The sequence below is a fragment of the Cuculus canorus genome, chromosome 5 (genome assembly GCF_017976375.1).
Source record: "Cuculus canorus isolate bCucCan1 chromosome 5, bCucCan1.pri, whole genome shotgun sequence".
Lineage (NCBI taxonomy): Eukaryota > Metazoa > Chordata > Aves > Cuculiformes > Cuculidae > Cuculus > Cuculus canorus.
Window position 1 is genome coordinate 52,238,775 of NC_071405.1, and position 13,909 is coordinate 52,252,683.

Here is a 13,909-nt window from a genome sequence, read left to right on the forward strand (position 1 = left end):
AGAGAGGAGGCGTGGCCATGACGTGTGTGGGCGTGGTCATGGCAGGAACGTGGCCGTGACAGGGGCGGGACAGGAGGGCAGGATCGAGCAGGGGATACGGGGGCGTGCCAATGCAGGGGTAGTAGCCAATGCGAGGGGAATAACAACAGAGGTGCGTGGTCAGGAGGCAGAGGGAGGGTCCACGGCTGGGGTGAGGTGTGGGGGGCGTGATCAAGAGAGAGCGTGACCAGGACAGGGGCGTGTTCATTGCAATGTGAATGGCCGGTGGAGGGGCGTGGCCAAGGGGCGGGAAGCGTGACCACGCTGGGGGCGTGACCATGACAAGGAGAACGGTCAATAGAGGGGCGTGGTCATGGCAGGGGTGACTAGGCCACCCCCCCACCCTGAGGCGCAGAGGCAGCGGGGACTCCTTCCCGTCGGTGCCGTTTATTGCAGTCAATCCCGGTACAGAGAAGCGAGCCGGGATGAGGCGAAGCCGCTTCCCACCCCGTCCCCGCCGCCGCCAGGCGCGTCCCGAAGGGCCGAGCACCCCCCGCGGGCTGTCAGACGTAGCCGGGCTTCACCGAGGAGCGGCGGCAGTTGGGGCAGCCGCGGGTCCCGTTGGTCTGGAGGCACCTGCGGAGGGACGAGGTCGGTTAGGGGCGATCGGAGGCTCCCCGGGAACCACGGAACGCAGGGTCGAGCGCCCTCCCACCGCCGGCGGGGATTGGGTCTTTATCCCAGCCCTTCCCTGGAGGCACTTCAGCAAATTCCTCCCCCCCCCCGATGCTGGAGACAGAACCACACCAGCGCCTTTGATACCGATTTTGGTGTTGCTGTGAGGTGTTTCAAATTCTAATTTTTTAGAACTAGTTGTTTTATTAAACTCCTGTTTCTTCCAAAAATAAAATGGTGGTACAGCTAACTTGCTGCACGGTCTCAGGCTGGACACCTTCACCTTCGTGCAGCTCTAGGCAAGAGAGAAAGCACAGCGATTCGGGTGGAAAATCCAAACCCGTTCCCTGCAAGAGGAATTAAATACAAATCTGTGAACGAGGCTGAGCACCTACAAGGGCGTTGGTGAACAATCACTTTAGAAGACAGAACTGTGAGTGGGATGACTATTATGGCTAAATCTCACCCTTCAAGGTCATGAGATTCACAACATTGCAGGGCACAGGTAAGCAGGACAAAGACCTGGGGAACAGCCTACATAGGACTGTCCTACTCTGGGCACGAACAGCTCTTATGACTAATGTTGGGACAAGGATCTTTAGTAGTTCCAGCTCATTACTTGAAGTGGAAGAAGTGGGAGCAGGGCAGTGCCTGGAGCTGGTTGTTCTTCTCCCCAATGGACTCTCCACACATGCCACAGTACAGCTCCATCTCCTCCACACATTCATGGAACTTCACTACATGGTCACGCAATTCTCGCTGCTGCCCCTTTGTGCGATAGATCCTTTCACACAGGCAGTGGAGTTTCAGCAGGCCAAGCTGCACATGAAGGGTAGAAACATAAGAAAGTGAACAACAAGAAGAAAGAGAGAAACATCAGCTCAGGAAGCTGCCCGAGGGATAGGATCAGTCATCAGGACATTAGTGTCCAGCACTTCCTGCTGTTAACCCTACTTCTCTGTAGTATTAAAGAGGTCAGCAGGTCGAAGTACTCTGCAGCTTCTTTTGTCAAGATGGTTTTCCTGAGCTATCTATTAAATACATTGCATTTCACTTCCCTTTGCCTCCAGCCAGCACACGGTTCAGCTGCTGCTCAGGGCAATAGTATTTTCAAGAAGAGATCCCTAATCCTCTAGCTCTCTACTTGTTTCATACTCCATTTTTACTGTTTCCCATTCCCCTTTGTTTATCCCTCGCTGACTCCTCCCTCACTTTTCAGACTTGCACACTGATGATTATCTGTGCAACTGCCCACAACTAAACACTTAACAACAAAGCAAGTCCCAAGCATCAGCTGGATAATATGGACATGTTAATAAGCAATAACAACTCTGGATACTTTAATGTTTGGCTTCTTACATTGCCTGAAGACTACAGACAGTGCTGAAGAGAAGCTTTAGGATCCTACCTTGTTCCCTAGTCCCTCTGCCAGCTCCTGTGCCTTTTCAATGCTTTCTAGAGCCTGTGAATGGAAAGCATGCATCATCAGTTCTCAGTCTGATATATCAAAACCAGACTTGTATGAATGTCCTATGAGAATTATTAAAATAAAGAGGTAAAGAGGTACAGAGTAGGATTTGGATAAACAAGCATCCCTGCAATGCTGGAGATGCAAGATAGAGGTCTTGCAGATTTCCCTCCCCTCCCAAAAGTTCCTTCGTAATAAAAGCTTGGTTTCTGAAAGACCACATATAATCCAAGAGCTACATTTCTGTTCCAGCCACACTGTGCAAGGTAGGGGTATGATGTTAGCAGAGACTGGTGTTTCCAAGCAGAGGGAATACAGACTTATTTAAGCTCGGTCACACATAGTCGTTGAGGTTGGTATGAAACACAAGCAAAGCAACCCTTTTTCACATCCCACCCTATTGGTTCAATAATCACTGGGCAACTCCAATTTCCCTTGTACAAGAGGGGAGGAAAGGGATCAGCACTACAAACACTACACTCTTCCATCTTTTCCCTGCTGTTCATCTATCCATTTTGTCCTACTTACACATGGTGTGATGTAGGAGTATACTGCTATCTATCTTTTTCAATCTGAAGGAAAGTATTTAGCATAGCAGCTGTTACACCAAATGAGTGCCTACTTTACCCTAGATGCCACAGTGTTCCTCGCTGTTCTGATCATCAGTCTCTGTTTTCCACAACTATCAAGATCTGGTTTGGATTTGTCCAAGGGGAAGAAAAGATCTCCCTTGTGACGCAATATTTTTTAGGAGAAACATTATTAAATTTCTACCCTATAGTTTGTCATTACTGTCATTCTAGGAGAAAATGACCAGAGGAGATGAAAGAATGCACCTTGAATGCAGAGAAGATGGCATTCATGCTGCTGTGGTGGCAGCAACAGCCTAGAATAAGGATCTTGTAGAAGAGGGAAGCAGGAACTGAAGGCTAGCAGGTACAACATAACTGAGAGCTGTGCCTAGGAGAGAGACTGCGTACTTGAAAACCTTGAAAGTAAATGACCATGACTAAGAATCGAAGTGAAGCATGTGGGGTGAGGGAAGAGATGCTGAAAAGTCCACAAGACAGTTTGTCTTGAACAGGAATATGAGACTGCACAGGAGTTCGGGCAAGCAGGCTGTGACAGCAGACTGGGAGGAACTGCAATAGTACTGACTACATGCAAATGAAAGAAAACTAACTAACTAAGGAGACCATGAAAATGGAGGGACCTAGGACAAGAACAGGGAATCTGCAAGTGGAAAGTTAGCAAGCTGCTTTATTGGGTAACTGATATTGGGATGAGTAGCATGAGAAATGGAAGCTGTGACTTGCAAGTTGAGAAACAGGCCTGGGTGAGTATCCAGGGCTGTGACATTTGAGGCCATATTTGGGGCATAAGGCCCCTGACCACCAGGGCAGACTTTCCTCTAGTGCCTGAAACAGAAAATAAGATTCATCTATTCACTCTCTTCTATTGTGGGTTTTGGTGAGGTTAGGACTTTGTGCGAAGCCCTCACCAGGCTTATGATATCAGAAGGTGCAAGTGGCTGGCGTGTGGATCAGCAGATACAGGGGTTTGATGAGTGCTCTAAATTTTTTCTTACATAGAGGCCTACCAGGTGTGTCCTGTCCCATTCTTTTGAATATAAGTTATGAGGCAGAGAGGGGATTACACAGAGCAAAGTTTAAGTCCACAGTTTCTTCTTCCATTGCAAACCTAATAGTTAGTTACTGAGATTGCAAGGCAACTCAGATGCTAACAGCACCTTGAACTTGTCTTTTCTGACAAATTGAACTAAAATTCTTTGTGTCTCATATGAGTGATAAGAGTGAATCTCCATCATACGTACACCCACAGCAAGCGTTCCAGGTTGTACAGCGCTGGTTCAAGGCTAACATTTAAGCATCTCATTCTACAGCCCAGTAACGTTCCTGCAGTATGCCCTGCTGCATCTAGTGCTATCTAGATTTTAACACACATACCCTGCCTAAGCATTTTCAAATAAGTAACTTCATCCTCTTGTACTATACTGACCAGTTGTCTATTCCCAAATGATTTTCTGCTCTTGTTTCTCCGTTTCATATCACAGTTTTTATACCTTCAAAAGTTTCTCTAGGAATTTGATGCCACATTTGTCTGAAAAGCACATGGTGGAGCTGTAGAGCTGTCTAAATGTCATCACTATCAGAATAATGAGCTTAGTCATATAGCTAAAACGTAGGCAGTGGAATCTATTTCAGAGCATGGGCATAACCTGATTGCCTACAATGGCAGGAACAAGCTTCCTTCCCTCAGGGCTGCTTTTTCAGGGTAGAGTTTTATGTCGTCAGCAGTGACAAATCAGACAGTTCTATAAGTTCGCAGTCTGACTCAGAATGGATGTTCATACTGTTAGAAATAAATTCCTGGGTGAGAGGGACTATTCAGAGAAACATAGCCAACCTTGCTGGCAGAACCAAGGGTTGCAGGTCTCTACTGCAAAGACTATACGCTCTGATCTTGTCTAACAAACTTCTGTAGAAGCAAGCTTGTAACTGACCTTGTCCAGCTCCTTCTGCATCATCCAGCACTTAGTCATTCCTAGCAGCACCTGGACCAGGCCCAGGCGGTTTCCAATCTCTGTCATGATGCTCATGGAGGAATCGTACCGAGGAAAGGCTGTCTGCAGAAGCGGGGAGGAAAACACATGCTTTACTATAGCTTGCTTTTCACATCCTCTTGCTATCCCCTCTGTCCTTCTTGGCAGGAAAAAGCTGTACCTGAATGTCTTTGCGACTGCGGTGGATATCTGCAAAGCACAGCAGACACAGTGCTTGCAGAGGCCGGTCACCATGCTGCAGGGCAATCTTCATGGACTCCTGAAAGAAATTGCCTTTGGTCAGTAAAAGAGCTTGTTCCTGGTTCAAAACCGCAGGGCTGGGACTGTGCTCTCCAGCCACCGAAAGGTCAGCACCAAACAAATGGCATAGTGTTTTTAAAGCAAGTAAAGACTTGTTCACATATTCCCCATCAAGGGCCACTCATAGCCCCAAACTTTGGAGACTTTCTGGGATACTGAAACCACCACTCTGTGACTGGGGGGCAGCAGGGACATCTAGAGTCAAGTGTGAACGCCATGGTATCTCTCTTCCTCCCAGTTCTGGAGGCAAGATCCCCCTGCAGAGACCTCTGACAGCTCTGCATTCTACCTGTACCCTATACCTCACAGCAGTCCATAGCATCTGCCAAGCGCCCCAGCTTCCGATAGGCCACTGCCATGTGATATTGGCTCATTGCACGGTACTTCAAGCTCCAGCCCTTTCCATAATCATTCACCAGTTCAGCTGCTTTACATGGGAAGAACAAGGCTTTCTCGTAGTCCTGTAAGGCAGCCAAGCAGACAGAAACCAGTTACAGCAAAAAACGAAGCAAAAGGGAAAGGGAAAAAAAAGCAACCTTTTTTTAGTTACTAACACTGCAACAACTAGTGGTTTTCTGTACACCTTTCAATTCCTGCTGCTTCTCTTCCACATGCTGTATTACACTAGATATTTTCTCTGCATATCAAACTGTGGAAGTTGGAATTGCCATCTAGTCAATTCATATTACCCTCTGGGTTAAGGACACTAGGTCAATGACACAGCAAATGAATTTTATATAGCATGCCATCAGCTTTAATCTGCAGGAACCATTTTTCTTCCCCTGTAACCAAGGGCTGAAAACTTTCCATGCTCTTACATCACCCCTGCTTTCAACATTTACATGGAGTCCTCATCTTCTCTGAATGGTGAGTCAGGATCTCCAAGAGGACGGTTATTGCAGGAAACAGGAACAAAATCACGGCCTTACCAAATCCACCATAAGTCATACAGAAGACATTTTACTTCTTAAGCATCTTTCTGCATTGAAAGTGTTTTAAAAAGAAACCTGATTTTACAATAAGTACATGAAACTATTATCAAAATATCTAAAACTATTCTCAAGTAAGTTTCACAAGACTGCAGAAATGAAAATGTACCCATATTTTTCAGTTCTCCAAGATGCACAAAGGAAACTAGAAGTTTTTAAAATTTCCTTTTTCCTTTCCTATTTCATACCTTACCAGTTTCCAACACAATGTTCTTTTCTTTGTTTTTGGTATTATGAGGGAAGTTTAGTGAAAGTTTTCAACACTGCAGTTGGCGAGTCTTGCATTAGTGACAAAAATCAAGACTTTGTGAGGAAAACCTATTTTGTTGCTCTTTTTAATAGAAGTTGGAACTAGCAATTTACCCCCATCTTCAGTTCCTGCCTATTTTTGCTCATGTAAGTAGCTACTTGCATAACATAGTGGTGGAAATAGAGAATTCATGAGTTCTGGCTGCCAGCCCTGTGTGCAGACAGTACCTACTCTGATGCGATATTCTTTGAAGGTATGTTTGGTCTTTTCAACACGTAGCTTTTCTGCTCTGCTATATGAACATCACACTAATCCTTTTATCCTTACTGTGAACAAGAGTACTCAAATGATGATCTTACAGAGGAGAGATTTTAGTTTACCACAGTCTCTCAGTACTTCACTTTCTATAGCAAAAACATAAGATGAAATTCACACATTTCCAATTCTTTCCTGAATTTATAATGAGGCAATCGCCCTTCCATCTCTTAGGTTACCACACCTTTATTTGGGTGTAGAAGTTCCCGAGGCTGCAGCAGACTCGACACTCCAACATCTTGTCATCGTTGTTGTGTGCGTAGCGTAAAGCTTTCTCAAAGCACTCCAAAGCCTTCTGGAAGATGCTGAGGCCCAAGAAGGCATTGCCCATGCTGAGGCTCACCTGGCCATTCAGCTTCAGGCTCACAGTGGTACCCTGCATGTTCATGCACGTCTTACAGTAAGAGATTGTTTTCTGGAATTCACAGAGTTTCTCATTGCTGCGAGCCAGGTTTAGGTAGCTCTCTGTAAGGTAATCCGGGTCTTCCAGCTCCCGTGCTGTGTCAATCTGTACCACTGCAAACTTTAAGTAGAAAAGATAGTGTTTATAAAAACGTGTAGTTTATTTACACACAGCTCAAAGACCCACAGAGCAGCACCCTGTACTAGAGAAGCAGCTTATCTCTGAGCTGGGCAGAGAAGTCAAGCAGCACAGACTCAGAAGCACTGTATACATTGAGCAGTTTAAATCTGGTGGTTTAAAAAGCCTCTGAGCAGTCTGAAGGAACCTCTCCCTCTGTCCACACAGTCTTTGGGGCAAGGAAGATGAACCAGGCTGGTGGTTAGTAGAAAAAAACTGTTGAATGGCCCTGAAGAGAAGCAGATGAAGAAGGAAACATTTGACACAATGTAGCTCAGTTTTCTTTCACTAAATTTAATTTAATCCACTTTCTCTGGAATTCTTGCGATATTAATGTGATCTGTTAATAAAAGAAAGTAAGGAAGCTCCTTCTTTCATCAATTTTATACTACCAAATGGCAGTATTGATATTTTCTGTTCTATAACCTTCAGGATTCACTGCATAGTCCTCTTAAATGACTTGAAGTCTTTTTATTTCAGACTGCCAATCGGTATGAGCAAGGACTCTCTTCTGTGTTTTGTGATGTTAAATAAATACTTCACAATTTTCTCAGAATGATTTCATTAGAGATTAGCAGTTAGGTTTATGGATAACAGTTCTCAAGGGCACCAATTACTTCCTTTTTGTATAATGGCAGCAAATAATAATTTAAGCTACTAGAACATTTTACATACTCTACCAAATAAAGAAACCAACGACATAAATTGTGTATGTTTGGGTATATATGTTCTCAGTTTCCATAGCACTCTAGGAAAGCTGCTATGTGGAGCCAGAAATGTGTATTAGCTCACGCTCCCCTGCATTCCCTTACCTTTGTACAAGTTCTTCATTATTTCCTGATTGCCACAGACTCGTTGCTTGGTGTGAAGTAATTTTTCTCTCCAAAACAGGTTGAGCATCGTAACCCTTCTTAAATCACAGTTAATGTCATGCCTTTAATTGTGACCCATTTTCTCGTGTTACTTCCTCTCTCAATAGCTTATTGCTAAAGTTCTCCTTCCTCTATCTTTGACTACTTGTGGTGTAAAATCAGTTTGACTGAAACCATTTTCCCTTCCCAATACTGGGAAATACTACAATTCACCTATTCTGATCCCACTTTCTATTCTCTTCTCAGGTAACAAATCAAGGTTCAGGTATATTAAGCCCACACCTTTGCCTGTTCCTTGTTTTCCACGAAGCCTCCAGCATTTCCGTCAGGTAGCCACATCTTACCCTTTTTGCTTTTCAGTCTGATGTTTCTGCCACCACCTAATTACAATCACTTATCAGAATTATTTTTCTTCAAATGTTTTCTGAGTGTATTAATACTCTTCTTCTTTGTTTGGTTTTAAGATAGGGCTTCGACACGTGTGTGGGTTTACTAGTGAGAGGTGACCTCCCATTCTAAACAGAACTACCAAGTACTTTTCAAGTGAGATGTGGGCACCCCCTTCACATTTTGTGCTAAATGCTGAAGAATTACCAGTCTAGTAAGAGGTAACCAAAAACATCAGGAGAATATCAAGGTCCTTTAACAAGACCTTATTTCAGGCTTGGTTAGTTTCTCTTCTTGCCTTGTCTTCCAGATTCCTGAGTCATCCTCCCAAACACTGCCTGCTGCTCTCTAGATGCACCCTGATACTTCTCAGGTCTACACATAAGCTTCTTTTCATTCACTTAAACATGTTTATCCTCATGTTCTTGAAAAGTAATTTCAGCTTCTTTTTACCACTCTTCTATCAAGCCCCATACTCTTCTTTCTTTTATGGTGTCCTGACAACTGAGAGCCCCTCTCTCACCTGAACTGCCAGACCCCTCCTGGAATGTCTCTCACACCCACCCCGTCACGCCCTCCCACACCCACCCTCCCACACGCCACCGAAAAAATCATCTTCTTTCCCCTCTTAATCAACTCCCTTACAAATAAATAATTGTAATTTAAAAAGTGTAAGATCAGTATTAGATATTAAACAGTAATTGAACGACAAGATAATAGACATGTCTCCACAAGACTGCTGCTTATTCTACAGAATCCACTTGGAGAGCTCTTTTTACAGTGATGTGCACACTGTAAACAGCTTCAAGCGGAGCAAAGGCTCTGTTTTCATATCTTTTGCTGAAGCCTGATAGCATGGTGTGCCTCCATGTGGGGGATAAATCAAGAAAGATTCCCATGATTAACTGAAGAACTTCAATAATCTGGGAATCCTGAGGGACCAGATCCAATGAAAAGTAGTATCTTGTGGGCTGGAGCTATTGGTCAACAGAGTGATTACAGCAGTCTTCAATATGCACTCAATAGCTGGTATGTTCTACTATATACAAAATAAATTCTTGATTTCACATTCTAGTCTCCAACCACTCTCTGTAGTGGGTGCAACACAATGGCATGCATTCATCTCCAGTCCGCCTTACCTTCAGCATATCTTTGTATCTGCCCATCTCTGCATGAGCAGTGATGAGACAACCCAAAACCCGAAACCTGCCAGCAGGATCCGCAGACTTCTCCAAAACCCTCGTCCAGACTCGCAGAGCCTTTTCAGTCTGATTAGACTGGTAAAGATGGAGTCCTTTCTCTATTTGTTGCTTTGTCTGGTCCTGACCCATCTCCCATGCATTAAAAAGCCTCATACACTAACCTCTAAGGACAGAAAAAAAATAAGTGCATAGAAAAGAACACAACATAAAGCACTCTAATAGAGGGCAGCTTGGAGCCGTAGAAGGCCAGCCACGTCGGTGGGCTGGAGTTGTAGTAAGCAATGGCAAGAAGTGGTTGCTCAGCATTGAAGGTAGAATTCCAAGTCCACTAGGCAGACATCTTGCTTGCTAGGATTCCACCAGTGTATTTGCCCATCCAGTCCCATAAACAAAGAGGAAAAGCACAACAGAGAGAGAAAGAGAAAAATCTCAAGCAGCAGGAGTGAAACTCAATCTGAGCAGCCAGTGCTGGTCTCCTTCGCATTGGCTACAGCTGCGCCTGCCAGTCTGGCTCACGTGATTCCCAGGAATGCTAGTCAGGCTCCCCAGCTCACAAGGTCATGATGAGCCACCTACCCACCCCTGCCTGCTGTATGCAGCTTATAAATACCCTAGCGAGAAACAATCAGCTACAGTCACAGGGATGTCTCTGTTGTCTCTTTCCTCTCTCTCTCTCTGGCCATGCCCTTTTACGAGCACTGGTGGTGGTGGGCTAACCTGGGAGGTAGCAGCCTCAGCTAGGAGTCATAGCTTTAGGAACAATACATGCTTTAAAAAGTAAGATATGAACTAGAAGGCTTCAACATGTACAGGTGCGCAGTATTATACTTGTAACAATGTGCCTGATACTTTGCTAGGCACAAAATTCAGCCTTCTTTCTTAGGACCTCACCTGATAGTATAGACTTCTTCTGTGGACAAAGGTCAGTTCTGTTACCGATTTGCTGCAAATATGGCACGGACTTCTAAATTTCAGGGACAAAAAGAAGTTAAACATCCTGAAAAACTTTGTTCATGACTGACTTGCTCACTGCCATCAGATACGTGTGACAGTCCTCCAAGAGTTTTCAACAGAAGTTGTCAAAGGCACTTCTGAAGTTCTGCATCCAGAACTTTCTGTTTTTACTATGAATGACAATCATGACCCAAAGCAACAGGTTTCTGCAGCTTCTGACTGCATAAGAGAATTGTTAGCCTAATTAGAAGATTTTTTTTAACACTCTTACACGCTCTTTGAAAGAGTAAAAGTTAAGCCAGTTCCTCTAGGAGTCAAGTTTCATATCTTCACTGATGTGCTGCATGTTTAATGGACCCAGTCTTGGTTATCTATAGATGTACTCTGTCCTTCATAAGAAGAGATACCAAACTTGTCGTGGGGGGGATGCCTCAGGGAAGTCTAATGTCTTTCAGATATAGAAGTCCCAGACACCTGTTTTGAAATCCTTTTACAGGTCAAAGGGAAGAAATGGCAATTCAGAGTTATAACAGACCCACAGGCAGAAGAAGGCACGTCTCCAGTTGCCTTCCCTGCTTGTATGTGAACTTGGTGGCAGCGCTTCCCCAAGCAAAGGTAAATACCAACAGAATCATCACACAGGCCACCAGCTGGTCTACCCTGGCCCATGTCACGGCTGCCTAAGGAAACACAACCCTAAGGGAGCCTTTCTGAGGTAATATCCCTAAGGAAACCAGGACACAAGAATAATGAATCACAGACTACCCAGAGGCTTTACATCACAGCAGTCATGACCTTAAGACAGTCTATCCATGCCTTCATCCAAAATTTCCTCAGAGAACTACCTTAAATAAAAAGCATTTTAAATGGTAGAAAACTCTCGCTACAATCAGATAGATTGTCTTTGGGGAGCTTATGTATTCCACATTTACATTATTTAGCGTTGTTTTTCAGAGTGCTAATGTTCTAGATGATGTTTCACCATAGACTCTGTACTCTCAAACTTAGGAAGTAGAAACAGTGGAAAAACCTACAGAAGGCTGAAGAAAAGTAACACTGAGGCACAACTGGTTAATGCGCACAACTTACTTCAGCAGCACTGTTAAAATTATTACCCTAGGTACTTTATAGATTTTAGGGCTTCCATAAAAGTCTGATTCAGAACTTAAAGAAAGAAAAAGTCTCACTTCCCTGCAGTAATTCTTATAACTCTCTGGAAGTGGGTGGTGAGATGGACACAAGATGCAGAAGACGAGTCCCCATCGAAAGCACAGCTTTCTGGATGTGGAGAAGTTAAGAGGCCATGGATAGCAACCATTGGGGTCTGCTACATAAAAGAATCAAGCTCAAGAAAGGGAAAAAAAATAACATTCTTTTCTGGAATAGACTAATTTGCAAAATTAACCTGCTACAAAAAGAATAATGTCTGTAACTACTGATGCTTCTGGACCAATTCACCAAAGCACTGTTCCCCTCAATATTCACTCTCATATTCCACAAAGAATAGGCACAGTGGGAAGAGGATGCCTTGTGGTCCAACAAAACTCATCTAACAGGAAGGAAATTACCTGTGTTTTGTTGATCAGTGTTGCTTTTGAGTTCTCCTATAAAACAGTGCTTAGTCTCTTAATCAACTCACCTACTGAGATTGAAACTCATCAGAATTAAATAAGGGCTAGATCCATCAACGTCCAACTGATGATTTTTGAAAAACAGAACATACTTTTGTACAAAACACACCAGTTTAAGCCAATGTGGCTGCCTAACTAAGGAGGGGTAAATAGGTAGAATCACCAACACACTGACTACTCATGCTGCTGCAGAAAGCAATGGCAGAGTGATCATCAGTCTGTGGCTCAAGATAGCTCCAGTTCATACAAGATTCAGGTATAAATTCTACAGTAAATGATCCAGAGTTTCTTCTCAGAAACTGCAAATACTTGTAAGCCTGCAAGGTGCATAGAATCCCCAGATTAGGGCATCTCACCTGCCAGGCAGTGGACCTTTACATGCAGAACTGCTAATCATGCAGTCACTTCTTCAGAGTGACCATAGAGCCCCTTGTCCTCTTCCTCACTGCTCTTCATTATGTATCCCTAGTGACTCCTGGCCATATAAAGAGAGCAGAACACGGCCGTTAGAGTCAGGAAGATTGGAGACTGGAGTCAAGATATGTAGTGAAAGGTGGAGGTGGATGCAAGAGGAAAAAAAATTCTCCTAAAATATCAGGTTCTTAATCTACAGGTTCTTGTATTTTCTACCGATGTTGATAAATACAACAACGCACATGAAATTTTGGGAGATTAATACACTACCTCTCATTTGTTGTTTAATTGTCTACTGATTGGTGATGACCTTTTAAATTAAGGAGAAAGCCTTCAAAAAAAAAAACCAAAACAAACCCTACACACCCAGAGGATCTAGCATCAGTTCTGTAAGATCAGACTTGCAGAGCTTTGACTGCATAAGATGAGGCTAGATTCTTTACACAAGCAGGAAACTTCCATCCTGCCTTAACAACCCCTTTTTCTAATTCAATTGTTTCTCTCCATCCTTCACCTCAGACACATCTGAATTGAAATCTCTCCAGCCTCCCTTCTCAACAGCTGCAAATTAACTGCAGAGATCCAGGCATAGTCTGTAACAGATGGCTTGGTGCCTCACTCCGCAATTGGTGTGCTGCAGGGAAAGGAATGCAGCACTGAATCCTGATGCTTGCAAGTGCTCTCAGATTTACAGTCATGTAGGAAGCAATGAGGTGAAACAGAGTATATAGATAACAGAGGAAAAGGACACAGAGGAGAAACGTAGCTGCCCTGAAAACGCTTGCAGTATCCAAGATGCAGAAGGAAGGAGTAACATCACTGAACTTTAGGAGCTTTCAGAAATGTGGCAAAGTCATGGCCATTGTGGTACTTTCCTTCTGAGAGAGGCAATAATAATGTCAAACTTCTGGCAAGTTTCTAAACACACTATTCTTTGCCTAAAGCAAATATTTATTTTACAACTAGTTTTATTTGAAATTATTAACATCTTTTAACATCTTTTAGTTCTAAATAAAAAGCAGATAAGTTCCATGTATCCCAAAACCTGAGCTAGTAAATAATCCCAGCCCATCCGGGGTTTCCCTGTGCAGTATTTCCAGAACCAGGAGCACTGGGACTGCAGATACCTTCATGTTGCAGAGCCAGGATGGGCTCAGCAAGCTTGGCTGTGCTCCTGGAAGGAGTAAGGAGGCAGTGACAGGTATGGGACTCACAGGAGCAGTATAAGCTCATGTCTGTCTAATCCCACATGGCACCACGCACATGCGCTGTTCCTACACAGCTGAAGCCTGATGTTATGATGGTTACA

General features: G+C 43.9%; 1 protein-coding gene across 4 annotated transcripts; it reads right to left on the minus strand.

Annotated features, from left to right (window-relative positions):
- Positions 1-306: 306 nt before the first annotated feature.
- On the minus strand, positions 307-12,517 carry RAPSN (receptor associated protein of the synapse). Of its 4 annotated transcripts, XM_054067909.1 has the most exons (10): positions 9,539-12,517; positions 6,745-7,083; positions 5,309-5,467; positions 4,867-4,965; positions 4,647-4,769; positions 3,395-3,540; position 2,897; positions 2,063-2,116; positions 1,274-1,473; positions 399-615 (listed from the first exon to the last, which is right to left on the minus strand). In XM_054067909.1, exons 1-10 carry the CDS (start codon positions 9,752-9,754, stop codon positions 543-545), a joined length of 1,410 nt encoding a protein of 469 aa, XP_053923884.1. In that variant the 5' UTR covers positions 9,755-12,517; the 3' UTR covers positions 399-542. The 4 variants fall into 4 exon arrangements, with proteins under 4 accessions (XP_053923883.1, XP_053923884.1, XP_009568381.2 ...); XM_009570086.2 differs by lacking the exons at position 2,897; positions 3,395-3,540 and having other exon boundaries at positions 9,539-12,031; XM_054067907.1 differs by lacking the exons at position 2,897; positions 3,395-3,540 and having other exon boundaries at positions 475-1,001; positions 9,539-12,031.
- Positions 12,518-13,909: the final 1,392 nt, after the last annotated feature.

What these genes read in the sequence shown, in the direction of transcription:
- RAPSN (XM_054067909.1), bottom strand. Translation starts at nt 9,754, where the DNA reads ATGAGGCTTTTTAATGCATGGGAGATGGGTCAGGACCAGACAAAGCAA. An exon ending in GATACAAAGATATGCTGAAG is followed by an intron (nt 7,084 to 9,538) that starts GTAAGGCGGACT and finishes TTCTACTTAAAG; the next exon opens with TTTGCAGTGGTACAGATTGA. An exon ending in TGCAGAAGGAGCTGGACAAG is followed by an intron (nt 3,541 to 4,646) that starts GTCAGTTACAAG and finishes TTTCTGTTTCAG; the next exon opens with GCACTAGAGGAAAGTCTGCC.